The sequence below is a fragment of the Lethenteron reissneri genome, chromosome 30 (assembly GCF_015708825.2).
Source record: "Lethenteron reissneri isolate LAM-NWPU_2019-01 chromosome 30, ASM1570882v1, whole genome shotgun sequence".
Lineage (NCBI taxonomy): Eukaryota > Metazoa > Chordata > Hyperoartia > Petromyzontiformes > Petromyzontidae > Lethenteron > Lethenteron reissneri.
In genome coordinates this window covers 4,274,609-4,301,549 of record NC_083808.1, presented here as the reverse complement: position 1 = coordinate 4,301,549, position 26,941 = coordinate 4,274,609, and the positions used below count along the sequence as shown (strand labels likewise).

Genomic DNA, 26,941 nt, shown 5'->3' with positions numbered 1-26,941 from the left:
CCCCGACGGGCATGCCTGCTCGCGCACAAGCATGCTCCCAATCGGTGCCGCGTGCGCAACTGTGTCGGCCGGGTATGTTGTCGTCAACACGCCGGCTGTGCCGTTCCTGTTCCATCGCTAACCGCGAGCACGGTTTCATTCTGTGCATGCCCTTTCCACCCCCCCCCCCCCCCCCATGTGCTTTCGCTTTGTCGTGGAATGCTGTGGCGTTCTGTGTTCAGGAACAAAGAGCGGTGATTCTCTCGGGCTTGCCATTGGGTGTGTGTCCGTTCACGCATCAGTGCGCGCATTTGCGTAGTGGTAATAATATTTTTTCCGCGTAAACAATCGAGCGCTTACGCAAGATTCTGCTTTCGTGATGTCACTGCATCGACGGTAGAGAAACGGTTACTGGAGTGATGTCACTCGGGTGACATGATTACACACTCGACCATAACCTTCAATTATTTTGTTTTCTGGTTTATGAAACATCTGACGCGTGACAATGCTGTAGCATGGCACTGATGTGAATAGAATTATATGACAGAAACATCACCGGATCACTATGAAGGCACTTTAACACAACTTAAGAGTCAATAACTAAGCATTATATGACAGTTTATGACACGCAGAATAAATGGTTGTCTACACGACTTTAGTTGTACATTTTTTTATTTTAACTAAAACATTTGGAGTGTAACCATGAAATCATTTATTTTAGCCCATCACTTTGATAGCAAGCTTGCGTGTTTGTGCGACCACACAGGCTTTGTGTGCTCATGTGTTTTGTGGCATCTGCATCTGTCAGTGTGGGTACAATCGTTGAAAATTCCACTGTGTAATTTTCAATGTTGGCATGTCACCGTGGTATTTTCATTGTATGCATGTTTCGTTGAACTTCTTTCGCACCATACATAGCCAACCATGCTGGAATTTCACCGTGGCATTTTCATTGCTGGGATTTCACCGTGGGATTTTCATTGCTGGGATATCACCGTGGGATTTTTAACGCTGGGATTTCACCATGGAATTTTCATCGCTGGGATTGCACCGTGGGATTTTCATTGCTGGGATATCACCGTGGGATTTTTAACGCTGGGATTTCACCATGGGAATTTCATTGCTGGGATTGCACTATGGAATTTTCATCGCTGGGATTTCACCGTGGGATTTTGATTGCTGGGATTTCACCGTGGGATTTTCATTGCTGAGATTTCACCGTGGGATATTTTTATTGCTGAGATTTCACCATGGGATTTCACTGTGGGATTTTTTTTGCTGGGATTTGAACCTCATGGCGGTATCCTGGGGTACCATAGTACCCCGATTCTCGCATAATGTCTGTGATGCAGCAATTTTTAGCCTGTTGATGGTCGGCGATGCGGCAATCGACTCATCTCGACGAGCTGTACACGATGCACCGCTCCAGTGCGTACGAGCCTTCAGGGTTTCAGCGCAATCGTCCTCGCAGCGTTTTGACATCGCGGAGGAGCACTGATTTCGAATTGACTGGCACCCCAGTCGCGGAGTTAAGTACACCCCTGGAAAAAATAGTGTCCCAGAAATACAATATTTAATTGCCTCGGCAATTTTGTATTATTTGGTATACTCGGGGTACTGCCATAAGAATAATTTCATCATGGGATTTCCATCGCTGGGATTTCGTGGGATTTTCATCACGGGATTTTCATTGCTGGGATCTCACCGTGTGATTTTCATTGCCGAGATTTTACCATGGGATTTTCATATCTGGGATTTCACCATGGGATGTTCATACCTGGGGTGTCACCGCGGGCCATCTCCGTGGGTTTCTCTATCGCACCGTTTACTTGTGGGCACCTCCTTAACCGTGTGCCGTTCCCCCCCCTTGCCCCTCCCCTCCCCTCTAACCGGAATTCCCGGCAGTCGGAGAGCCGCCTCCGTCGGCCCGAGGGCCCCCGGCCGCCGGCATCGCACCACCTACAGCTGGCGTTGCGCAACTTCACATGCAACGTGTTCGGGGACGAGGCCGAGGTCCTGTTCTCGCTCTATGACTCACGCGAAGCTCGCACCATCAGGTTAGCCGCCAACGTCGTATGCTCCCCCCCCCCACTCCCCCCCCCACTCCCCCCCCACTCCCCCCCGACTCGTCGTCGGGATTCTTAGGCCAGGTACACACAAGCAGTTCCGGTTGCATGCGACAGAACGACTTGTATGTGTGCACCCAAGCGTGAACGTCTCTGCAACTATTTGCGAACTGGTTTGTGCAACTGGTTGCTCCCATCTTGATTTGAAGCTTTCGTGACTGCAGGAATCCATCCTCTTTGGTTCTTTCTGTAAAGTCACGTGGGTAGAAATAAAATAAAACAAATCACGACGTTGTCAATCGAAACGTCGTGATTTGTTTTATTCTATTATATTTCTACCTACGTGACTTCACCAAAAGAACCAAAGAGTATGGTTGTTCCCAGCAGAGGCTTGACTCGACTTCCAAGCATCAATCTGCATGGCAAAATTGTATCGACGTGTTTCATGACCGAGTGACACGTTCGTCGAACTGGGGTTGGTCCAATTATGGATGCGCCGTTCAAAATCTTTGTTGCGCAACTACTCACTCTGGATGTGGCATTGTGGGTAAATTTCGCGATTTCGAGTGCGGTTTGGTTGCTGAACTAAAACTCAAGACATCTCTGTCAATAGCACTGCCCTCAATGAACAAAATATAATGTGACGTTTCAGACAATTGCCCTCCTTTGAGTTTTTGCTTATTGTGCTCAAAGACCACTGCCAATGCAGTCGCACAAACATTTATTGCGTTGCAGAGCGCTCAGCTGTGGACCTGACTTTAGGTACAGGAATGATACGGGTAGAATGGTGATGCTCGTGACTCATCAGCCGAATCCCAGCGGTATCCCTACTCAGTACCGTGGCACTGCGATCGCCGCGGCGTGCGGTGGGAACATCTCCGATGCGTCCTCCGAGGGCACGAGTGCGATCCGCTCGTTTCGCCCCGTATGTCAGCAGCTGGACCCACGACCGAGATGCCGACCTTTAATCGCTGACCCAAGTCGTGTCCATGCAGGGAGAAGCGACGAACGCCTGCGCCGTCCTAATCTACGAGCTCCCGGTCTTGTTGTCCCCCCCCCCCTTTCCCGACCCCCCCCCCCCTTGTAGCGAGCGCTTCCTCGTTCGGATCGAGCGCAACGGGATGCCCAAGTGCTGCGAACGGCTGGACCGCCAGTGCGTCCTCTTCACCGTGAGTCACCGCCCCCGCGCACCGACAAACGGGCGTCTCCGCACACACGGCCGGCGGCGCGTTCGGCGACTCGCCGCGGGCGCGGCCGGCGATCGCGACCGCGAACGATCCCAGAGAAACGATCCGGCAGGCTTGAGTGGGGTGGGGGTAGGCGCAGGGGGCGGATTGTACGTCCACGCCTTCCGCGTGTTGGCGGACCGACGGACGGTTTCAAGCGTCGCTGCAGAGAGTCTGGCCCCCGTCAGTTGTCGCCGTCCCGCGGAGATTCGTGCGAGGGCGAGGTAGTCGGTCCACGACTGCGTGCAGGGATCTTCAGAGACGTGGGAATGTGACTCCGGAATTCTGAAGGGGCCCCCCCGTCAGAGGCTGGTCTCCCTGTCCTCGTGTCCGTAGAGCATCATGAATACTACTGGACAGTCTTGAGAGAAACATCTTAACCCTTTGCCGGTCAGAGACATCTGGAAGTTGCAGGGTGGGTGTCCCGTCCAACGCTGAATCGCAGAACGTGCGAGCGGTTCGGCGTAAATTTTATTCAGAGAGGTGTAGCGCCGCTGTTTTAAAGACATTGTGCTCATCGCAGAGAACTGTAGTGACACGATCGCACTCTATGATAGCTGGTGTCAAACTCTGTGACACGCCCTCCCAGCATTGCCTTCTACATTTCTCTGCGGTGAGGACAATGTCTTTAAAAACAACAGCTGCTATGCTTATTGTAATGAAATTAAGTAAAACTTGATGAGAAACACGCACGTCATAGGAACAACAAAAAAGTAAAAACCCACCACGTTTGCTTTTGACGCCACCTCGTTGCAAAAAAATCTATATTGTAAAGCCGTTTTATATATTTATTTTGACATGTTTACTGTTGACAGTCTGCTCCTGAAAAAAACACGCACACACACGTCAATGTCAAACTGTTGGCCCGTCAGCTTTATAACGTCGTAAAAAAAAATTTTATAAATAAAAAATCTCGGGGCACAATAATGATTGAAGGTTATAAATGAGGAGACGGCAAAGTTAGGCTCGAGAGAAACGCAAGCAAAACAAAGGTCGCGTACAAACGATATCTCTTAATTATCAAAGATATCCGGAGTATGCCTTGCACAGTTGTCAAAGGCAGACTGGGATCAGAGTGAGGAAAGTAGGCGAATGGTTGAATATTTGAGTGCTTTGGTAAAAGTGAACATAATGCAAAGAATGTTGTAAATATTCCTGAAAGGAAAGTTTTAAATCAGCCCTAATTGCCTGCTTTTGGCATGGCTCTGAAGCATTGACATTGACAAAGAAAATATGAAAAGAGAGCGGACAAGTGTGTGGAGAAGTAAGCAGGGGTGCACGCTGGAAAGTGCGGTGAGAGACACAGAGAAAGACACGAGGATCCTACAACGCGTGCACATTAGAGATGTCACGTTGACGGTTAAGAAACGTGAAGTGGGCTTGTATAGAGCACTTCACCATGGTGAAATCCCAGCAAAAAAAATCACACAGTGAAGTCCCACGGTGAAATCCCAGCAATGAATATTCCACGGTGAAATCCCAGCAATGAAAATCTCACGGTGAAATTCCAGCGCTGAAAATCCCACGGTGAAATCCCAGCAATGAAAATCCCACGGTGAAATCCCAGCGCTGAAAATCCCACGGTGAAATCCCAGTGCTGAAAATCCCACGGTGAAATCCCAGCAATGAAAATCCCATGGTGAAATCCCACGGTGAAATCCCAGCAATGAAAATCCCATGGTGAAATCCCAGCAATGAAAATCCCACGGTGAAATCCCAGCAATGAAAATCCCACGGTGAAATCCCAGCAATGAAAATCCCATGGTGAAATCCCAGCAATGAAAATCCCATGGTGAAATCCCAGTGCTGAAAATCCCACGGTGAAATCCCAGCAATGAAAATCCCATGGTGAAATCCCAGCGCTGAAAATCCCACGGTGAAATCCCAGCAATGAAAATCCCATGGTGAAATCCCAGCAATAAAAATCCCACGGTGAAATCCCAGCAATGAAAATCCCATGGTGAAATCCCAGCGCTGAAAATCCCACGGTGAAATCCCAGCGCTGAAAATCCCACTCTGTGAAATCCCGGCGCTGAAAATCCCACCGTGAAATCCCAGAAATGAAAATATCCCACGGTGAAATCCCAGCAATGAAAATCCCACGGTGAAATCCCAGCGCTGAAAATCTCACGGTGAAACCCCAGCGCTGAAAATCACACGGTGAAATCCCAGCGCTGAAAAACCCACTCTCTAAAATCCTGGCGCTGAAAATCCCACCGTGAAATCCCAGCAATGAAAATATCCCACGGTGAAATCCCAGCAATGAAAATCACACGGTGAAATCCCAGCACTGAAAATCCCACGGTGAAATCCCAGCAATAAAAACCCACTCTGTGAAATCCCAGCAATGAAAATCCCACGGTGAAATCCCAGCAATAAAAACCCACTCTGTGAAATCCCAGCAATGAAAATCCCACGATTAAATCCCAGAAATGAAAATCCCTCAGTGAAATCCCAGCAATAGAAATATCATAATGAAATCCCAGCAATGAAATCCTACGGTGAAATTCCAGCAATGAAAATCCTACTGTGAAATCCCACACAGTTGGCTATGAACGGTCGGTGACGTACGGTGAGAAAGAAGTTCAACATGCGTACATACACACGTAGTTCGTCGCCTGAAGGAATGAGGGCCGGTGACCAAGAGACTAAGTGGTAGCCAAAGGAGGGAACGCGGCAACGCAGCAAGGAGGGTGACCCGTTCGCGAGGAGATGGAGCAATAAACTGAGATCGGTGTGTGGGAACCGCATGGGTTGCGACATTTGCGAGTGAACTTGGGGGATGGCGACAGCTTGGGGGAAAGCTTTCATCTGACAGTGGATGGGGCGGTGATGGTGGCTGTGATCTCGAACTGTGAAGTCAGTCGATCTACTCTCCACTCCATTTATAACACATTCCTGCGGAGGGAGCTGATAGGAACGTTGGGTTGCTCGGTTAATGGCCAGGGCCAACGGCGGCATGGTGTATTCTGCAAAAATGCGCGACTGTGAGGGCGGGCACAAGCCGGCAGTGAGTAGGTTAAACGTTGAGTTTTATAAGGGCACCACGGGGTGACCAGCCCCTCCCCACCCAGCCCCACCCCTCCCACCCCCCACCCAGCCCCACCCTCCCCACACAGCCCCTCCCCACCCTCCCCTTCCCACCAAACCTCTCCACCCAGCCCCTCCCCACCCTCCCCTCCCACCCAGCCCCTCCCTCCCCACCCAGCCCCTTCCTGCAAGACGGACGGACGGATACAATAATCCCCTGTGGGCTGGTGTAACCAGGAGGTTCCTACCAGTATTATCCCGGTTGGCTACGTACAGTGCGAAAGAAGTTCGATATGCATACATACAAGGGCAATTATCCAGATACATTGGCCTATTTTACATATTTTCGTTGCAGTGTGGGTGACGGTTGGGTGACAGTGTCAGCGTGCAATTGTGTACCCCCGCTGCCAATGCAGTCCATTATATATTTCTGCGCGTGGATTATAAGCTTCCGAAAAGCACACGATGGCGAGTTACTCGGCTTTAGAAGCGTGAGCCTGGGAAGATGATGAAATGAGTGGTGATGCACGCACGAACAGCCAGTCAGATATGGGAGCGAGCGGAGTGGCTTGGAGGGATTCATCATGCTAGTCTTTGTGAACTCAGGTATTCTAGTCTCTCAACTAAGACTGCGGTAGAGCAGCAGCCCAAGTGATTGGGAGTTCGTTGTGTGGCTCGAGTCGACCTGGAAATTGTCTGCACCCAACGTGACCCCCTGTGACCCCCCGCCCCGTGTCTATAATTTTCCATCAGCAGCAGCGGTAGTGCTGCGGCTACTGCTGCTGTGGCTGCTGTAGCTGTTGTTGCTGCTGCTGCTACTACTGCTGCTGCGGAAGCTGCTGCTTCTGTTCCCTGCTGTGGCTGCTACTGCTGCTGCTACAGCTGGATGGGTGCGAGGGTCTGGTAACCCCTCCACCTTCAATTGTCTACCACTAAACCACGTGAAAAAATATAGAACGAAGCTTGTTTTGACACTTCACGTGTAGCCTTAACGTGCACATAGCCTGGCACAAGCGCCGTGGTGACATCACCGCCACTTAGTGGCGAATGGCGGTTGTTGTTGTTGTTGCTACAGCTGCTGCTGCGGCGATTGCTGCTGCCAGTTGTGTGTGGCTATAATAATTGGCAGCGCGAGTCGGGTGAAGTCTGGGGTCGACGCAGGCAGTGCGGTTCGTGGGGTGCCGGAGTGATCCGTGCAGCCGTGTGGATTTAATTTGGCTTAATGTCAACTCGGCTCGGCGCTGCACAACAAATTCTGACGTGTGACAGGAACGGGCGCCGTGCAGACAGCGCCATGGCTTTGGCACGCGGGGAGTCAGAGATCCTGCCATGCGGCGTCTGTAGACCTCTTCACCCAGGAGAGCCTCGCTGAGTCTCGTGGCTCTTTTCCAGGAGGGCGCTGCCAAGTTCCAGGCAGTAGGCGGCAACGATTACGCTGTACTGGATAGTCCCAATTGAGTGATTTGCAGGTAATATTTCAAATCTGGCAAATTTGAACCGCTAGAATTTCTCTATTGTATGTAGGGTGTGTAGGCATATATTCCTACAAAATACATTTCTTTGGGGGGGAGGGGGGTCGACAATTGTTGTAAACCTGTTGGATCAAATTTTTATCCCCCACATCCGGACAGAGGGGGTCTACTTTCTAGAACTTTTTGATTCAGGCCTTCTGAAAGGCTCTTATAATTTAGTTGACGGACAAACGGAACGCTGGGCTTTTATAGTAGAGGACGCCGGCACTCGATGGCCCACTCTTGCGAACGATATCTCCCACACACTCACGGAAGCACAAAGATTTCCCGTATCGCCTTTAATAGACTGTTGGGGCAGGTGCTGTTAGCGAGCACCTATGAAGGCCAGCATGGGACACGAGGGGGTGGGTGGCCAGCAGCATGCTCGGCCGTCTTTGCGTCCCCAGTGGCGATGTTTACACACTGCACCAGGTACTCATTTGAGGCTGAGTCGACCTAGAGGAGGCCCAGCACCGATTCAGATAATCGTTCACCGGTGTTGGCCAGGAGCGGGAATCGAACTCGGGTCGCCAGACTCGCAGCTCAACGTGATGACCCCTACACACTTGGACACAAAAGACAAAGGCACTAACTAACACGCGGACACACACAGACACGCAGTGGGCATCAACTGAGCCCATACCTGTCTGTGTGAGACCGGAAATGTTACATAAGCAGCCTTTCTGCGTGTGAACACTTTCCCCAGCTCTCGAAGGGTGGCTGACAACCCTGGCAACAACAAACAAAAGGAGGTGTGGAGTAATCGCACTCCAGGCATGCTGGAGAGTTTAAGCGCAAATTAACCTGAGCGATACCATTGAACAAAACCTCGACGGCCCTCGGTTGTGTAATAATATTTCCAATCAACACTTCATCAATCGCAGCAACGCCAATCATTGTCACGGGAAGAGTCGCACATCGTAATTTATAGCCAGGGCGGTGCTCGCCGCGTAATCGCAGTCGCGCGGTGAAAGCGTCACCCGGTTATCAGGCACACCGGTTAGAGTCGTGTGGAGGGAGCACATCCGTCGGCCACAGCAACGTCGAAGTAGGGTCGGCGGATCACGCAGTGATGAAGCCACCGACGTGTGTGATGCTCGCCTGTAGGTGGCGGGTACAGCAAGTAGGTGTGGTTTTTTTGAAAGATCTTCCTGGGCCTGCTTGGGTTTTCTCCGGGTACATCTTTCTTTTGGGGTATAATGGCTCTTTGACGGAGCTTGTTGAACGTCCCAAGCAAGGCACTCACTCATTCGAGAGCTTTCATTGCCACGACGGCCTCGTAGGTGAATATGCAACGAAACGGTAGTGATTATCTTACATCTAATTTCATCAACCATCGGAATACGTTTGGCTGCGTGGACCCCAGCTGATATCCCCTTGGCCCTAGTTTGTTACACCGTGCCCAAGTGAAGAGCCACGTGGTGATTTTAAGGCGCCTGAAACGGGCGTTCACAATCGCAGAGCCGACCCTCGTGACCCCAGCTCGGAGTAAACGCCGCTGGCCGCTCGCCGTGCGACCTGCTGCTGCTGTCGCCACCGCCGCCACCGCCGCTGGTACCGCTGCTGCCGCTGTGAGGCCACAGCCGTTGCCGTTGAGGATGCCCGTCGTCCTCAGCGGGAGCACGAGCACGAGCACACGCGCTCGCTTCTCGTGATGTGTCGCTTCCCGTGATGTGTTGCTTCCCGTGATGTGTCGCTTCTCGTGATGTGTCGCTTCTCGTGATGTGTCGCTTCTCGTGATGTGTCGCTTCCCGTGTTGTGTACGCTTCTCGTGCAGGACCTGGGAAGCAGCGAGCTGAGACAGGACCTGTACGTCGTGGCGCACGTTATCCGCGTTGGTGAGTGGTGCTCGCACACTGGGCAGTCACCCACCAACCCACCAATCCACCCACCTAGCAATCCACGAACCAAGCCAACCCCACCAACCCACCCACTCACCCAAATCCCACCAACCAACCCATCAACCCACCCACTCACCAAGTTATCCACCCACATAGCTACCCACCCAACCACCCAGCCAGCCAGCCACCCACCCTCCCACCCAGCCAGCCACCCACGGAAATATTCATGTCACAATTCTATCAGCGTCATGTTATGAGACGAAGTGTCCTCTGCAGTGTCTGGGGAGACCAGAGCAGCAACGCTCTGTGTTTGAGAACGGCCCAAAGAAGCGAACGTCACGGAATTACTGCTGAGATCTCTTCCGATGACTTCTGGTGTACACAGTCTGGGTAGCACTGAGCAGGCGATATTGTCAGCCAAACCATTGTGTGAATTAAACGCAGTAGTTCTATGATATCACCTTCCACGGGTCGTTTCCCAACACAGGTTTGTTTAGGCAACGCCCTGCATGAGAGTTTCTTCATTTCGCGACACGGCACCCGATAATATAATCGGAATAAAACTCAGGGTTGGGGGGAAAAAACTAAAATGTTAATAATTCCCGACCTCCCACGCAGCCGTGCGCCCGTTGAGAGTGGAGACATTTGTTGGCTGCGTGTGAAGCTAGCCGGGTTCCTGATTATGAATCGATGCCGCTGTGTTCTCCGCCTCGTAACTCTCGCCTGCACACCTTGCCGACACAGCTCCGCTGTGCCAGGCTCCTCCCGATGGGGTACATTAGCGGGCGGCAGAGAGTTGCGCCTGCGATCGCTATCCCCTGCCGCTCTGTGCAGCCACATCAAAGTCTCTCGGCTCGTTTGCATGTTATAAATTTTAAGTTTCTCGGCTTGTTTGGATTACTTGAAATGAATGTAGTACTTTTAATTGCAAGTAAGCACTCTCGGTTTTGATGGAGCACTGGAAATAAGTTTTACGTGCTTTTCAATAGAAGTACCTCTGCAAATGTGGCGTCTTAATTTAATTGCATCCCATTCGTTGTATCGCGTTGCTTTAATAGAGTTAGGGATGCAATTATAGAACGGTCCTTCGTCATGTTTGGCATTTTGTGTGTTTTATTTTGTGTACGATAATGCAATGCATTATCGTGTTTTCAATTAAATGGAAAACTAATTTCTTTAGAACTGCCTTTTGTGTTTAGTTTGTTGTCCTTCCCCCGCACCTCCGACTTGCACGACGGTTGGCTACGTACGGTGCGAAAGAAGTGCAACATACACACATACATTGCGGCACATGTGTCGTACTGCGCTGTACATATAGTTTTATTGTTGCGTGTTGAATCGTAATTGAGTGTTTGTCCAGATATTTACGCGTGAATTGTAATGCTTTTGCTTGCTTTGGTGGTCAACAAATCATGATTGTATTGTATTGTATTACAATGCATTGTGGGCCACTAGTATATCAGTCATGATTGTTTCGCAGTGCATTGCATTATAATGCACTGTGTATAAATCGATCAAATCTGCATGGATTTCAATTTTATTGTATGTGCCGGATGCACTTTTGGAATTTCATTGTTATTTTTTGGCACTGCTATACACATGCATAAATCATTATATTCATCGTAATTATCATTCAATATCATCATCATCATCGTTGTGTTATTTGTGAAGCAATTAAATCTTCAACAAATTAAACTATATTTTATTTTACCAGGTAAGACCCACTTGAGCTACGTAGTTCTTTTTCAGAAGCCACAAATGATAGTTCAACGAAGTGGCTTATCGCGTGGAAATGTTTCGCGGCAGTTAACATCTCACCACCGTCATGATGATAAGAGAGAGAGAGAGAGGGAGAGACACGCAGTCTCCATCTATTTCAGCAGGTGTCAGGGTCGGGACAGAACCCACGACCTCCTGTATACCAGGCGAGGCAGTTAACATCTCGCCACCGTCATGATGATGAGAGAGAGAGGGATAGACATGCAGTCTCCATCTATTTCAGCAGGCATCAGGGTCGGGACTGAACCCGCGACCTCCTGTATATCAGGCGAGGCAGTTAACATCTCGCCACCGTCATGATAAGAGAGAGAGAGAGACACGCAGTCTCTATGCAGCAGGCGTCAGGGTCGGGACCGAACCCGCGACCTCCTGTATACCAGGCGAGGTAGTTAACATCTCACCACCGTCATGATGATGAGAGAGAGAGAGAGACACGCAGTCTCTATGCAGCAGGCGTCAGGGTCGGGACCGAACCCGCGACCTCCTGTATACCAGGCGAGGCAGTTAACATCTCGCCACCGTCATGATGATGAGAGCGAGAGAGAGAGACACGCAGTCTCTATGCAGCAGGCGTCAGGGTCGGGATCAAACCCGCGACCTCCTGTATACCAGGCGAGGCAGTTAACATCTCGCCACCGTGGCGACGTGGTGCTGCTGCGTTGGCGACAGTGCACGAGCACAGTGAACAAAATAAAAAAAAACGTCCGAGGAGGTGACGTTTCGGGCAATAGCCCTTCTTCACAGCAGCACGGAGAGGCTCGAGAGGTCGAGTGATTATGAGTTGGAGACTGCACTTCACACCTGTCTCAGAACTAAAAAAAAATGATATCTAGAAATATTAAATTCAAAGCACCGGTGATCCATTATGCCCAGAGCAGCCGCGGTAAACAACAGAGCGACACCAAGCCGCCTCCGCTTCTGACTCCCATCAGCGGAAGGGGCGCACGGGGCGCCGAGGGCCGAATCGACTCCGCTGGATCTGTGAAATAATTAATCAACGTAATGTCGTGACGCCGTGAAAACAAAGCGGCGTGCATGAACTCGCGCGCGGCGTTTGACGAAGTCGGTCTGAAAAGCGAATTCGCTGAGTGCCCAGTGAGCGCTCTGCCTTCTCCAGCTTGTCATGTTTATTCTGGAGTTCTCCCCTCCAAGGTCGTATGCAACATGTTGTGTGTCATGTACGTGCAGCCCTCGTGTCAATCATCGCGCGCGCTTTCAGATGCGCTTCCCCACGCTGTGTAGTTCCTGGGACTTGTTACGCACCCTGGCCCAATCCAACTTGTCCTAGCGGTGAAACCGATGTCTCCACGTTGGCCAATCAAGAAGAGGGCGGTGATGGTGAGGATGAGATAGCGCCTTTGCCGCTTTATTGTGGACGTTCGCGGTTCGAGCCCCACGGCCGCCCTGGTTAATACTGCGGGTGTTGCGCGCCAACGTTAAATACCTCGTGGTGTTATTTAAAAACAGAGGCCATGTGTGCCAGCCTCATGGTCCGGCGTTTGTAACATCTGCCCCACATTGAACCGATAACGGAACTCACCAATCGCCGGCGCTGCCCCTGCGCCCCGCAGGACGAATGCTGACGGACTCGAAGCGCGCCGCCACCGGTGCTCCGTACCGGCGTCCGCACGGCTGCGCGGTGCTCAGCGTGGCCGAGCTGCTCGCGAGCAACGAGGCCGACTCCTGCCGGCGCGCCGAGCGCGAGTTCATGCTCAAAGTCTACACGTGAGTCGCGCGCCGCAGCGCCGCAGCGCTGCCCCGGCGGCGTCGCCGCTATCGAGCGTGCGGGGCCGGCGGCGCGTTGTCTGCGACGGAAAATAACATCGACTCGTTAACGCCGCCGCCGCCATTCGTTCGCTGTTGTAGAGAGAGCGAGCGAGAGAGAGAGAGAGGGAGGGAGAGAGGGAACGTCTCGGAGGGGCCAGGGAGGAACCGCAGACGAGCCGGGAAGGCGGCCGTGCGATGAGCCGGCGCCGATAACTGTGCCCAAGCTCTGCCGTCCTCGATGTGTATGAAGGTGTTATCGGCCAATGAAATGAGTGTTTACGCGTCGGAGGGTACCGGAGCACCCGGAGAAAAGCCACGCATGCGAGGGAGGACATTTTGTCGATCTCAGGCAGGAGTCCGAAATGTTGCTGTACTGTCTCTTGTGCGATCCACCAACCCTCGCCTCCACAGTGCTGGATTGCAGCCTGAATGTTTAACCAGAAAACAATGACCCCCTGGCTACCGAGAGAGGGGCGTGGGGGGGTGATTTTGACAGAGGGTTTGGGGGCCGAAGTTATTCTTGCACCACCAGGGGCCCGCGTGCCAAACCCCGCTACACCACTGGCGGCGAGCGACACTCGCAGGCTCGAGTCTCTAGGCTAGGGAATTTCTTTCCTGTGTAGGCCAAGGGCGTTATTCTACTCCTGCCATTATTATAAGTGCGTAACGTCGACCATCCCGTTAATTCGGCTTGCTCAATTCGCCAGTTATTTTCTGAACTTTGCACGTTCATCGTAGTCTTCCGGACGTCGTTGGCGCTAATGTATTCTACTATTATTATAAATGCGTAACATCGACCGTTCCGTTTATTTGTCTTGCTCAGTTCGCCAATTATTTTTCGCAGCTTGCGCATTCATCGTAGATTTTTTTGCTGACGTCGTTCGAGCAAATGTTGCGTCCGCTAACGCTGGCGGCGGTTGCCTCGGATGTAAACAAGCAAGCAAATAATGAAATAGATGTAAATCAATGCATTGCGGGGCGCCCGAGGCATCTGCGTGACGCGGAGCGCGCGGTTATCGACGCCTGCGACGGACGGCGATGCGCGATCGATGTTTGCGTGATTTTTATTGAAGCCTCTGGCCCCCTCAGATGCAGTAATGAGAACGATTGGCATCAGATCCATGAGAACATCATCCGTAAGTCAAGCAGCAAGTACAACACCGTGAGCTCCAACTACGGTGAGACTTCATCGGCGTCGGTGTCGTCATTTGAATACTCGGGCAGTGTCATTGTAGCCATCGAACAAAGATGGTTTCTGCCTCGCGCGCTTTCAGGTGCGCTTCTGCGCCGCCTAGGATGCTCTTCCTTCCGATGTTAGGAAACCACTGGAGCTTAAGCACTTTTAGACTGTACATTGAAAAATCTTTCTTTAGAACTGCGTGTGTTTAGTTTGTTGTCCTTCCCCCGCACCTCTGATTAGCTCGGTTGGATACGTACAGCGCGAAATGAGTTCAAACACGCATACATTTACAAGTGTTTATGATTTATTCCAAAATTTCGTATGTCGTTTTTTTTTAATCTTAATTTTGCTACCGGTGTAATGTCGGAAAAGTCATTTGAGTCTCTCGGAGAGCAGTACCACAACCCGTTTTGTTTTAAAGAACACCGCACGAAAGCGGATATCACAGAACAGATTGCTTCAAGTGACCTCTGATCCACACTGCGGGGACGGCACTGCCCTGCCACAGGGAGAAATGTTGCTTGTATGATACTCAATGAGATATTTTACATTCTCCGACCTGGAATTTAGCCAAAATTAGCACAGAACCATGAGTCTATTTAAACTCTTTAAACTGTAAGCTATTCTTGTATTTTACCAGGTAAGGCCCACGGAGCCATAGAGTTATTTTTGACAAATGATAGTTCAACAAAGTGGCTTATCACGAGGACGTTATAGCAGCAGCCAAATACTCTAAATGGATGTTTCTCAATGTGGAGGGACCCAGAGAAAAATCCACGCAACTACGGGGAGAGAAACATGCAAACTCCAAGTATGCAACAGGCGTCATGGTCAGGATCGAACTCACGACGTGGTGACTGGGTCAAGTCAACGGTGGCTGCCAAGTCCAGACCATCGTCTTGCTAGACTTGAGAACCCGGTTTAATCGCAGGCGGCTGTCCGAAATCGAATGCAGGCATCTCAGCAGTGCCACCTCCGCACTCTGAGCCACTCGGCCACCCAAACTATGCCTCGGTTCAATCTGTGCCCGCGTTTACATTTTTGTATCCCCCTCATATGAACCTTATGGCGGGACCCCGGGGTCCCGAATAAACGGAAGTCAAAATCGTATTTAAATGCCCCTCCCAAACTGGGCACCTTTATGAATTTATCTTCAGTAGTTTACAATTAATATTTAAACAAATGAATGATCTACTCTTGTGAGGGACAAAGTTAACCCCCCCTCCCCCCCCTCCAAATATAGAAGTCAAACCCCGCCTGTGACATAAGTGCACACTACAGCAGAACGGGAACGGTACCGGAGTATGGGACGACAAGAATGAAAAATCCCGTTACGACCTCGGCGGCAAACACTGCGGATCAGGCCCCTCGTCAAAGGAAGACGTATTCCCAATGAACTCTCAGTGGGCTTTCAGCAAAGGTCATCCATCTGTCCGTCTTCCTGGGGGGGTCTTGCAGTGAGCATCACCTGGATCAATCTCCGCCACTCGCTGGGTTACAGTCTTCGCAGGTCACCACCGGTGGGTCGTGCTGTGGACAGGCTGATTTCCGTCGTCGGAATTTCACATTTCCGTCGCAGGCTTGAGACGGCGGTTGTGTCCAGATGCGCATCTCCACGGCGATTGGTTGAGCTTGGAGACAACGTACCAGATCCCCGCGTGGGATACGGCTCGGTGCATTCTGTTTCGTTGACAGCTGTGCCATCGGTTGGGACGGAGAAATAGGCAGTGTGTAAAAAAAAAACGATTACTTTGTCTGAACCGTCAGCTTGCTGTTAGTTTCATTAGCTCTAAACTGAAAGTAATGGAACCTCGTGAAATTTTAATTTAGCTTAAGTAGGAAATAAATTATGGACATTTGCGTTAGGTAAATCACAAACATGCCATTTGAAGCGGTAGTTAAGGTTTTTTACATTTTTATTTATTTATGTAAATTCTATTGAAATTGGCGGCTTTGTATATGGTGTTTTACCCATTAGTAACATCGTATGACTGGTAAATAAATTGGAGCGCAATAAATAATGTATAAGTCACTAATTGAAAGTGTTCCTTTTCAATTAAGGCATCGCTGCGTTGCCTTTAGTGTGCCCCGCGATGCTCGCGAGTGGGATTCTCGGTGAGGGAATCTGCACGACGCGCTCTCCTGCTTGCGATGGCTCTTCTCCGAATGTACAGAAAGTGTTGGATTGAGGCTCTTGTAGCCTCTTGGCAAGTGCCAACGCGGGGGTCCCCATAGTACATTGATGACTGGACACTGCTGATGAGTCCTAATACGGAAGAACTCGGTCTACAATTGTCACTGTATCACTGTCTGCCTGTTGGGACGGCCACGTCTTTTTTTTCAACTCTTTTTTTTCAACTCTTTTTTTTCAACTCTTTTTTTTCAACTCTTTTTTTTCAACTCTTTTTTTTCAACTCTTTTTTTTCAACTCTTTTTTTCAACTCTTTTTTTCAACTCTTTTTTTTCAACTCTTTTTTTCAACTCTTTTTTTTCAACTCATTTTTTTCAACTCTTTTTTTCAACTCTTTTTTCAACTCTTTTTTTTCAACTCTTTTTTTTCAACTCTTTTTTTGGGTCGGTGGTCGAAATAAAAATTTGCCCATGCATTCAGCTCTTCCGAGTTAGTGGCTTCGACAAGGCTGAGAGCATTGCACATACAATGTGGTGGTCACGTGACATGCGTGTAAGGTGTGATGAGAGTTGTGCCTTCCTGATGTGTCAGCACACCTTTGGAGTGTTAGTTACTCCGATCAGAGGAGCTTTGGCATACGAACCCAGCGACCTGAGTTCGCTTCCCTGCTGTAGCTAACATCAGTGGAAGGTGATAATCCGCGAACCCGCAGTGACCAGCCTGGTGAAGTATGGCCAACACAGCATGAGCAGGTCTCTTACATAGTGCTGAAAATTATGAATCCAGCACCAGTCTAGGAATTTAGGTCAGTCGAGAGTGGAACGATTTCATTCAAGAATGGATTTATTTATTTTTACTTTGCAGTATATCATAGCGCCTCTAGTGGTTGCAGGGGCGACCTATCCCCATGACGTACAACATCTACGAATCTTTAAAGAGCATTGCCTCTTGCTCATGCTGCTCGACAGGTGAATCGTGAAGCTGAAGAATCGATGTTCATCGATGCGTCGTTCCACCGCTGCTGAAGTACACATTGGGTAATGGATAATGCGGTCGAAACCAACTGTGGGATTCTCAGCTTTGCCACTTTTGGTTAATTCGCCAAATGAAACGTCAATAAATCAGTACATGAGCACGGCAGACCACTTTGGGCTCAGAGTGGATGTGTCTCGGCTGTGTGTTTCCCATTAGAGTTCAATTGAATTCTCGCAGCTCAGCCTTTAGAATAATTAAATTTTAATTATTCAGGTTAGAGTCCTCTCTCCCCCTTCTCTTGTGCCAGAAGGTGTCTGTGACTACTTCACGATATATAGAGCTTCGTTTGTCCTCTGGCTGATGGGAATTTTAAACTTGCGGGAGTCGGGCTCCATCTCCGATGCAGACACGCGGTGAGCTTGATTTCCTGACCGCTGTCGTAGCGCCTGTGATGTCCACGTCAGGTGCTCGTGACCAACGGGAATTCACGACAGGAAATGATAGCAGGTCAAAATGAAGGAGGATATAGAGTGGGGCTCATGGGGCTCAAGACATTATTATCATCGTCTTCTGCCCCTCTTGCTGAGCCAGGCGGCAGCCGCGTCATTGGCAGCGTGGCACTGAGCTGCACCTCCGATTAGCACGGTTAGCTACGTATGGTGTGAAAGAAGTTCAACGTGCACACATATGTAGACACCGTCGAGTCCGGCCAGGGGCCGCTCGTCGGCAGCGTGCGATGGCACGGTCCGTCACTGGTCGTGTCCACGGAGCGGGGTCACTCTGGGTCACGGGGTCGCGTGGTCATGGAGTCACGTTGACCCCCCCCGGTGTGGAGGGAGGTCGGCCGCCCGCGGACCGAGCTGGCAGGCGGTGTGGAGCTTGCCGAGCGGCGGCGCCAGCTCGAAGTCAGGATGACGAGCGATGTGGGGGTGGGTGGGGGATGATTGTGAGCAAAAAGAGAATTCTCGTGTGGCGAGTTAGCTCGGCAAAGCAGAGGCGTTTCGTTGTCGGAGGGGATACTAATGGTGGAACGCTCTGACATGACAAACACGTAGCTGTGTGTGTGTGTGTCGTACCCGGCGCTGTCGTTTGAAGGTGGTGGACTGGGATCAAAGTGAGGAAGTAACGAGGTGGACAAGAGGCTTGAACTGATCGTGATGAGCAATACATAGATGCAGAATGGCAGTCTACCACGGAGATGGAGCTCTGTAGGTATAAATAAGATGCTTTATTTTACATTTATAGAGGGCACCCAAGCCTCAGGGCAATTTGCATAGTTGATACACGGTCATATAAACCGAGTGATTTAGGCGGCAAGGGGCGTGCAAGGGCCGAGGAACAGGTGACCATAACAGAGGGCACGTGGGGGTCACGGAAGGGCTACAGGGGAGGGACGGGACAGAGTGGAGGGGCGAGGGCAGAGGAAGGGAATGGGCAATGGAGAAGAGGTGAGGCTTTAAGAGAGGAACGGAAGGAGGTTACGGAGGTGGAGTGCTTAATGTACAGGGGCGGTGTTGAGTCTGTGAGCGGTGTTGAGTCTATGGGCAGTGTTGAGTCTATGGGCAGTGTTGAGTCTACGGGCAGTGCTGCTCAATGTACAGGAGAAGTGAATTCCAGTGGAGGGGTGCCAGGAGTGAGAAGCATCGGAAACGAGATTGGGCACAGGGGAAGGAGGGACCGAGAGAGCGAGAGAGAGAGAGAGCGAGAGAGAGCGAGAGAACGGGAACGAAGTGCACGAGAGAGGCGAGAAGAGGTGGCGGAGATGCCATGGAGAGATTGCGACGAGATAAAGATCAGAAACGCGAACATCGGTGGGGAAAATGGAACCCAAGCTGAAGAGGGCACAAAAACTCGTGTGCCCTCTTCAGCCGAGAAGCACGCTTTGGGATGACACTGAGAGACGTGGAGAGGAGAGCACGTGGTTAAGAGTACAAACACAAATGAGGAGACACCACAGCGACCGTTCAGAGAAGTAAGTGGGCTTGGGCAGGACACTTTGCGAGAAGGGTTGAAGGCCGCTGGTCGTGACTCGTGACAGAATGGCAGTCGAAGGAGAGGGCACACGCCGAATGAGGACGACCACGAGGAGCCATGAAGTGAGCTCGTGCGCGAGGGTGCCGGGTGGGCGGCTGTCGCGTCGCGAGCACGTGAGAGACGGCGACAGCTTGGGGTGCAAGTTGGCGGGGGTGGGGGGGGGGGGAATCCTTCATCCAGCAGTGGATGAGTCATGGCTGTAATGAAGACGATGGTGACGATGAGGGTTCTCGCATGCCCTTGTGGGTTTGAACACCGGTGCGGCGTGGGGGGCTTGAACGGCGATGGCTCGCCATCTGCACGCTTCGCGTTTGTGGAGTCCGTGTCCTTGTGATGTGGGTTTTAATTACCGCTTACAACTCCTATCAGGGGACAGAAACAAACCGTGCACAACTACTCATTGTATTTAATCAAACGCGGGCACATGTTCTGTTAGAGAAGGAGAAGAAGAAAATACACTTGACAGAAATTGATTTGTTTTTATTTGAAGTCGTTACGAATTCTGAAAACTGAATTTCACCTTTGCAGTAAATTAGCGCCCAAAAATCTGCAGTCTTCATGGCGCAGTTGCGTACACCACCCCCTCGCTACCTCGTGGTCCAATGTTATTCCATTGTCAAGCAACTCGGTTATATAAGTTAACTTTCCCAACGGGGTAGAGTGGTGGCGCAGCGGTTAGCACACTTCGCTCTAAAGCCAGTGACCCGGATTAAATTCCCAGCCATGGTCAACATCAGTGGCGAATTATATCTTAACCGTTTTCGGGTCCTCCTCCCTCCCCGCTCCCCCTTTCTCACCAACTCAGTTGGTGAAACACGAGTAGCTGATGATGACTCGTCGCCCTCAACGGAGATGATGTCCATGCACATTGCTCGATGAAGCCGGGAGACTTTTTGACTTGTAACCCCATGACAGGGTGAGATGGTGGCAAGATGTTAACTCCCTTGCCTGGTATACAGGAGGTCGTCGGTTCGATCCCAACCCAGACGCCTGTATTTTGGAGTGTGCATGTTCTCTCTCTCTCACCCCATGGCCACGTGGGTTTTTCTCCGGGTCCTCCGGTTTTTCCCCCTCCATATTTATAATCAACATCAAGCGTTTAGAGTATTTGGCTGCTATAAATTTCCACGTGATGATGAGCCGCTATCATTGCGTGTGGCCAGGTCACTTCTGAAAAAGAGCCGTACAGCTCAGTGGGCCTTACCTTGTAAAATAAAAAATAGTTTCGTTTGATTTTTGTTTAGTTTAACGGTTCTTCTGATGCGTGACCTCGTGACCTGTCGGGTGCCTCCCATGGCCAGGCCTGCTGGTGTCCCTGCAGCTCTTCCACGGGGACATGGAAGTGGTGCGCCGGGAGAACCCGCTGGCGCTGGGTCGCGGGGTCTCAATCGCGCGCAAGCTCGGTGCGGCGGAGGTCATCATGCCAGGTCAGCCCGTCCGACGAGCACGGTTGGCTGCGTACGGTGCGACAGAAGTTCAGCGTACATGCATGCATACATCCGTGGTCCATCAGTTCGGAGGTCAGTGGTCAGTCTGTGCCAGCACTTGTCCGAATGTGCGGTAGCAGCAACGCGGTGAGGGCTTATTGAGCGAACAGGGTGCGGCCGATGAAATGAACGGCCCACGGAAGCGGATACCACAGAACTGCTTCTGAGTTTCTTTCAAGTGACCTCTGGTCCACACCGTTGTGGGTGGCGTTTCCCACCTGCCCTGCCACAGAGATAAGTTGACATCGTAGGACAACGAAAACCCATCTGAAAATAATTTGTATTTGTCATCAAAGCTGGAACTTAGCCAAATTAAGTGCACAACCAAATTTAAGGTTATCGTTTTTATTTGTGCATTCATTGGTGACCAGGATGGGACCATCAACTCGTCACAACTTGAGAAGCCGGTTTAATCACGGTGCGGATGAAACCTGGATACTAACCCAGGATATTTCAGCAGTACCAGTTCGGCGCTCTTAAACCTCTGAACCACACGATCACCCCCACGTCCACGCACAGGGTGCCATGGTGGCGAGATGTTAACGACCTTGCCTGCTACACAGGAGGTCGTGGATTCATCAATTCCAACCCTGCATATTTGGAGTTTGCACGTCTCTCTCACCGTGACCGTGCTGGATTTTCCTCCGGGCCCTCCGATTTTTCCCTCTGCATTTAGAATCAACATCACACGTTTAGAGTATTTGTTCTGTTTGAGCTATCATTACGTGTGGCAAGGTCACTTCTGAAACTAGAGCTGTGCAGCTCAGTGGGCCTTACCCGGCAGAATAACAATAGTAGCAGCCGTCCTAATCAGAACCCAACCTTCCTTGAGCCAGCCGTGGGTGTCTCAGGGGGAGCGCTAATGTGGTGACGCTCGATGACCCTCGTCGCATCCAGCTCCCCCGCGCGGCCCCCCGGGTGGCGGTCCGTGCCGCGCCCGTCCCTTGGCCCCGGACGCGGCGCCGCGGGCCATCGCGACGGCGTCGTGCGTAGCCGCAGCCGCAGCCGCAGACGAAGCTTCACATAGGAGCGCCGCTTTCAAGTTTATTTATCGGCTGCCCTTCAGTCGACGTGTCCCGATTTTTATTTTTTTTTTAGCCTCGACTCGTTTTTATTTAATTTTTTAACAGTCGACTCCTTTTCAAGTGTCGCTCTCGTTTTATATATATATAATTTTGTTTAAAAAAAATTTCTTTGATAAAAAAAATAATCCCTACACTCAGCGGTCATTAGCCATTCCCTTTGTTGTGCGAGTGCTCGGAGCTTCGCTTTCCGCCGCCGCCGCCGCCGCATCACGCCGCGCGCCTTGTTAGGCGCACGCAGCGGACGCTTAATAGCTGCGCTAACGACGCCGGGCTCCTAATTAGCCGCGCGCACACGGTGAAGAGGGGGCGGGGGGGAGCGGGGGGGGGGCCGGGGTGGCGGGGCCGGGGCCTTTTCAATCCGCGAAGCCGCTGTGCGTCTGTCGCCCTGGCCACCTGAAGCGCTGAGAGGCAGCGGTCCGGGGGGCCGGCCCCTCGCCGCCTGGTCGACGCAATTGTCCGTCTGTCCGTCTCGTGTGCGACCGCGCGACCGCCGTGATCGTCCGCCGCAGTCCTTCCTGCAAACGTCGCGCTAAATTGAACCGAAGGCGGCGTTAGCTGCCGTCGCCGCCGCCGTCGCCACCGTCATCGGCGTTGCTGCCGACATTGTCGCCGTCGTGATCGTTGGCGGCGATGACGGCGGTGACGATGACGGAGGTGACGTTGACGGCGGTTGTGATCTACAGGCCGGCACTCCCCCCGTGTAGCGACTCCAACCGACCTCGCCGGTCAAAATCCGTCCGGAAAATCGTGAAGGTTTTCAGGCCAACGCGAAATCTAATTCACGTACATTTAATCATCATCGTTATCATCAGCCATGCTCGACCCACGACGAGGTGAAGGCGTCTCCGAGCCATCGCCATCTGTCGCGGACTCGCGATGCAACCGTCCGTCTCGCTCCTGCACACGAGCCGGTGTCATCGCGTCACCTCCACGTGGTCAAGGCTCATCCGTAGGGGCGGCCACGGTGCGGTGCGATGCGGACGCACAGCGGAGTGTGCGAGTGCCGTCGCGCCTCAAGGCACCGTGTCGCTGACCCGAACCACACCGTGGACATCTGTGAAAAAGGGCTTCGTAGCTCATCGGATTCCTCCTCCGGTCTAAGTGAGGATTCTGGTCCCGATGCACGTGGGGTACGGTTGGCTACGTACGGTGCGAAAGAAGTTCAGCGTACGCAGTGTATCGTGGGGCTGGGGAAGGAGGAAGGTCTGTAGGTTGGACTTGAACAGGGGAGAGGGAGTCGGTTTGGTACAGGCACACAAGTCGGTTTGCAGGGTTACCTTCTCGGCAGAGGTCACCGCGGGCAATACCAGGCAATACCAGGCAATACCACGCAATACCAGGCAATACCAGGCTGTCGTACCATACTTATATGTCCTCGCGTCTACGCTCAAACCAATCGCTAACTAACGTAGGGAAGTATGGTCAAATAACCCCCCCCCCCCCCCCACCTCAATGGCGTGGGGAGGGCCTCATCCAGCTGTATTTTTCGATTTAAAGCTTTCGTGACTGCAGGGATTCATATTCTTGGTTCTTTCGGTAAAGTCACGTAGAAGGGAAATAATCACACCTGATGATGATTGTTTGTGTTGCAATCGAAACGTCGTGAGAATTTAATAGTTGTATTTTTATTATTTTATTATTTCCCTTCTACGTGACTTTACCGAAAGAACCAAGAAAAAGAGCTGTGCGTGCTCCTGTGTGGGGTCACGTGATTGGCATTGGGCCCCTGGTGTAGGGAATGAGGGAGGGGGGGTGTAGGGGAGGGGATGGGTGGGGGGTTGCCAGGGGGGTTGTGGGGCAGGAGGGCCTTCCTTGTCCAATTTCCCTGCGCTTCGTAGCCCGCTGCCTGGGCCCCCCTCCCTCCGGCCCTTGGGGGCCCGGTGCAGTTTCACCGCCTGCGCTCTCGACCCTACACCGGTGACGCGTGCGAGCGTGCGAGCGTGCGAGCGTGCGTGCGAGCGAGCACGCGTGCGTATGTGCAAGCGAGCGCGTGCGCGTGGATCGAGTCCGGCATTGGGTGAGGCGCTCCGTGACGGTAACGTTTCGAGACGCCACGACGGAGCCGTATTTGTCTCGACCGAGAGCAGGCGACATGCGCAACGAGCTCTACGTGACGCTGGAACGCGGCGAGTTCGAGAGGGGCGGCAAGACGGTGCAGAAAAACGTGGAGGTCACCATGGTGGTGGTGGACGGAGAGGGCGAGGTGGTGACGGTGAGCGATGGTGATCGTCACGATGCTGCTGCCGCTGATGATGATGATGATACCGATGATTATGCTTTTGCTAATAATTATGATGCTTATAATGATGGTGCTATTGATGATGATGATGGTTATACTGATGATGATGTTGCTGGTGATGACGATACTGCTACTGTTAATGGCCAAGCTTCAATCGCTTATTCAATGAGGAAATATTTCTTGTTTACAAAACACTCAACATATTCGTCAATAACACCGCGTAGTTTTATAGAGAAAAAAAAATCACGTGTATACAATGATATCAATTATCGCCATGCCGCTGCTAATGATAATGCTGATCATGGCTTTATTTACCCTTTCCCGTTCCGAATCTCGGGACGCGCAAGCGGTTAGCGTCAATTTTATTTAGAGAGGCGTATTCGCCGTTGTTTTCAAAGACATCGTACTCACCGCAGAGAACTGCCACGACACGACCGCACTCTGGTGCCAAACTGATTTGCTTTTTTGCGTTTAGTTTGTTGTCCTTCCCCCGCACCTCCGATTAGCACGGTTGGCTACGCACGGTGCGAAAGAAGTTCAACGTGGGCACATGCAGTCCCGACAAAGTTATTTTATTTCACTTTTACTTCCGGTTCCGATTGACGTCCACGTACGTGTACGATGGAGTGGAATCGGAAAAAAAACTGACGACGTACATGTAAGTCGTCAGACCGGGAAAGGGGTGAACAATTGTGATGCCGCCGATGGTGACGATGTCGCCGCGCCGCCCGCAGGACTGCGTGAGCCCCGGCTGCGGGGACGGCCACGTCCCCGAGTTCCGCTCGCTGGTGCTCTACCACAACAACGTCCCGCGCTGGGGAGAGACGCTTCGCCTGCCGCTCGCCGTCAACCGCTTCCGCGGAGCGCACATCCGCTTCGAGTTCCGCCACTGCTCCAGTGAGGCCTGCGCACTGCCCGCCGCCGTCACCGCCATTGTCACCGCCATCATCACCGCTGCCGTCACCGCCATCGTCACCGTCACCGCCGCCGTCACCGTCACTGTCACCGCCATCGTCACCGCCATTGTCACCGCCATCGTCACCGCCGCCGTCACCGTCACCACCATCGTCACCGCCATCGTCACCGCCGCCGTCACCGTCACCCGCCATCATCACCGCCGCCATCACCACTGCTGTCACCACCACCATTACCGCTACTACCGCCACCACCACCGTCATCATCGTCATCATCGTCGTCGTCGATCACCGCTCCAGTTGCTGTGTTATTATTTGGATTATATTGCTGCTATATATTGCCACGTGATAAGCCACATTGCTGAGCTATCATTTGTGGCCAGGTCACTTGTGAAATGTAAGTTTCGTTTTATTTGTATGTTTTTTGGTGATTTTTTTCCTTTTCTATACTCTGCACTCCTTCTTACCTGCCTGCCTGGATTTCTATGAAAAAGAGGTTTATAGCTCATCGGATTCCTCCGGTATAAATACATAATCTGATTCTGACAATATCATCCTCATCACTATTACTGTTTTTATTCACTTCGTGCACGATATTTGAACTGATCCTGCTCGATTGCCCCACCTCTTCAACCTGCACTGACCACAGCCGACACGGTTAGAGACGCAAGTTAGAGGCAATCACGTTGACTGTTCAGCAAAGTAAGTGGGCTTGGGCCAGGGCGCTTTGTGAGATGGAATGGCAGTCAAAGGAGGGTTCCGACTACCACGGAGATGGAGCGATGAAATTTAAACTAAACTGATTTTTATTTACTTGATCAAGTAAGGCCCACTGAGCTATATCGCTCCTTTTCAGAAGCGACTTGGCCACAAATGATATCTCAAAGAAGTGGCTTATCACGTGGAAATGTATTGCAGCCAAATACTCTAAAGGCATGTTGATTATAAATGTGGAGGGAGAAACCAGTGGACCTGGAGAAAATTCCACGCGACCACGGAAGGAACAAGCAAACTCCAAATATACAGCAGGCATCAGGGTGGAGATCAAACTCACGACCTCCTGTATACCAGGCGAGGTAGTTAACATCCCACCACCGCGGCCCCCCTTTACAGGTAGCTGGATGGTTCGCGGGTCACAGATGCTGAGCCAGAACCGCTGAGATACTGAGTGTCACATTCTGAGTTTTAGTCACAAACAACTGCTTGCCCCAGCGGTCCGTTTGGCCCTAATGTGGGGGGGGGGGGGGGGGTAACGTTGTCTATGTCCTGTGTGCTCGGTGCGGCGGAGCAGCCAAGGACAAGGCAGAGCGGAAGCTGTTTGGCTTCGCGTTCACGCCGCTCATGAATGAAGACGGCAGCACCCTGGCGGACGCCACACACGAACTCTACGTCTACAAGGTGACCGCGGCACGGGGACACGGGCACCGCACGGACGCATCCCACGGACGTCCCGTGGGCGTCCCGCGGGCATCCCGGCCGCTGCGCTGCTCTCGCTAACGCAGAGTCGGAGAGGCCGCTGTGCCCACTCGTGCGAGCGCTGCGGTGACCCCTGGGTCGCCAGCTTAATGTTTTGTTGCTCGAGGTGGCCGGGTCAGAGCGCTGAGGTGGCACTACTGAGAATCTCTCACAATACAAGGGCCAGCCCAACAGCTTTGGGGTGTCCTCGATCTTCCTTCTCTAACCCCGCCCACTTACCC

At 51.8% G+C, this 26,941-nt stretch overlaps 1 protein-coding gene across 1 annotated transcript in view; it reads left to right on the top strand.

The window, feature by feature from the left end:
* Positions 1 to 26,941, top strand: part of DOCK4 (dedicator of cytokinesis 4) — a 130,722-nt gene that overhangs the window by 65,578 nt on the left and 38,203 nt on the right. The window contains 10 exon segments of the mRNA XM_061562849.1: positions 31 to 72; positions 1,885 to 2,036; positions 3,133 to 3,214; positions 9,590 to 9,650; positions 13,004 to 13,157; positions 14,289 to 14,377; positions 20,821 to 20,946; positions 24,179 to 24,303; positions 25,065 to 25,227; positions 26,536 to 26,642. Coding sequence (XP_061418833.1) covers positions 31 to 72; positions 1,885 to 2,036; positions 3,133 to 3,214; positions 9,590 to 9,650; positions 13,004 to 13,157; positions 14,289 to 14,377; positions 20,821 to 20,946; positions 24,179 to 24,303; positions 25,065 to 25,227; positions 26,536 to 26,642 — 1,101 coding nt within the window.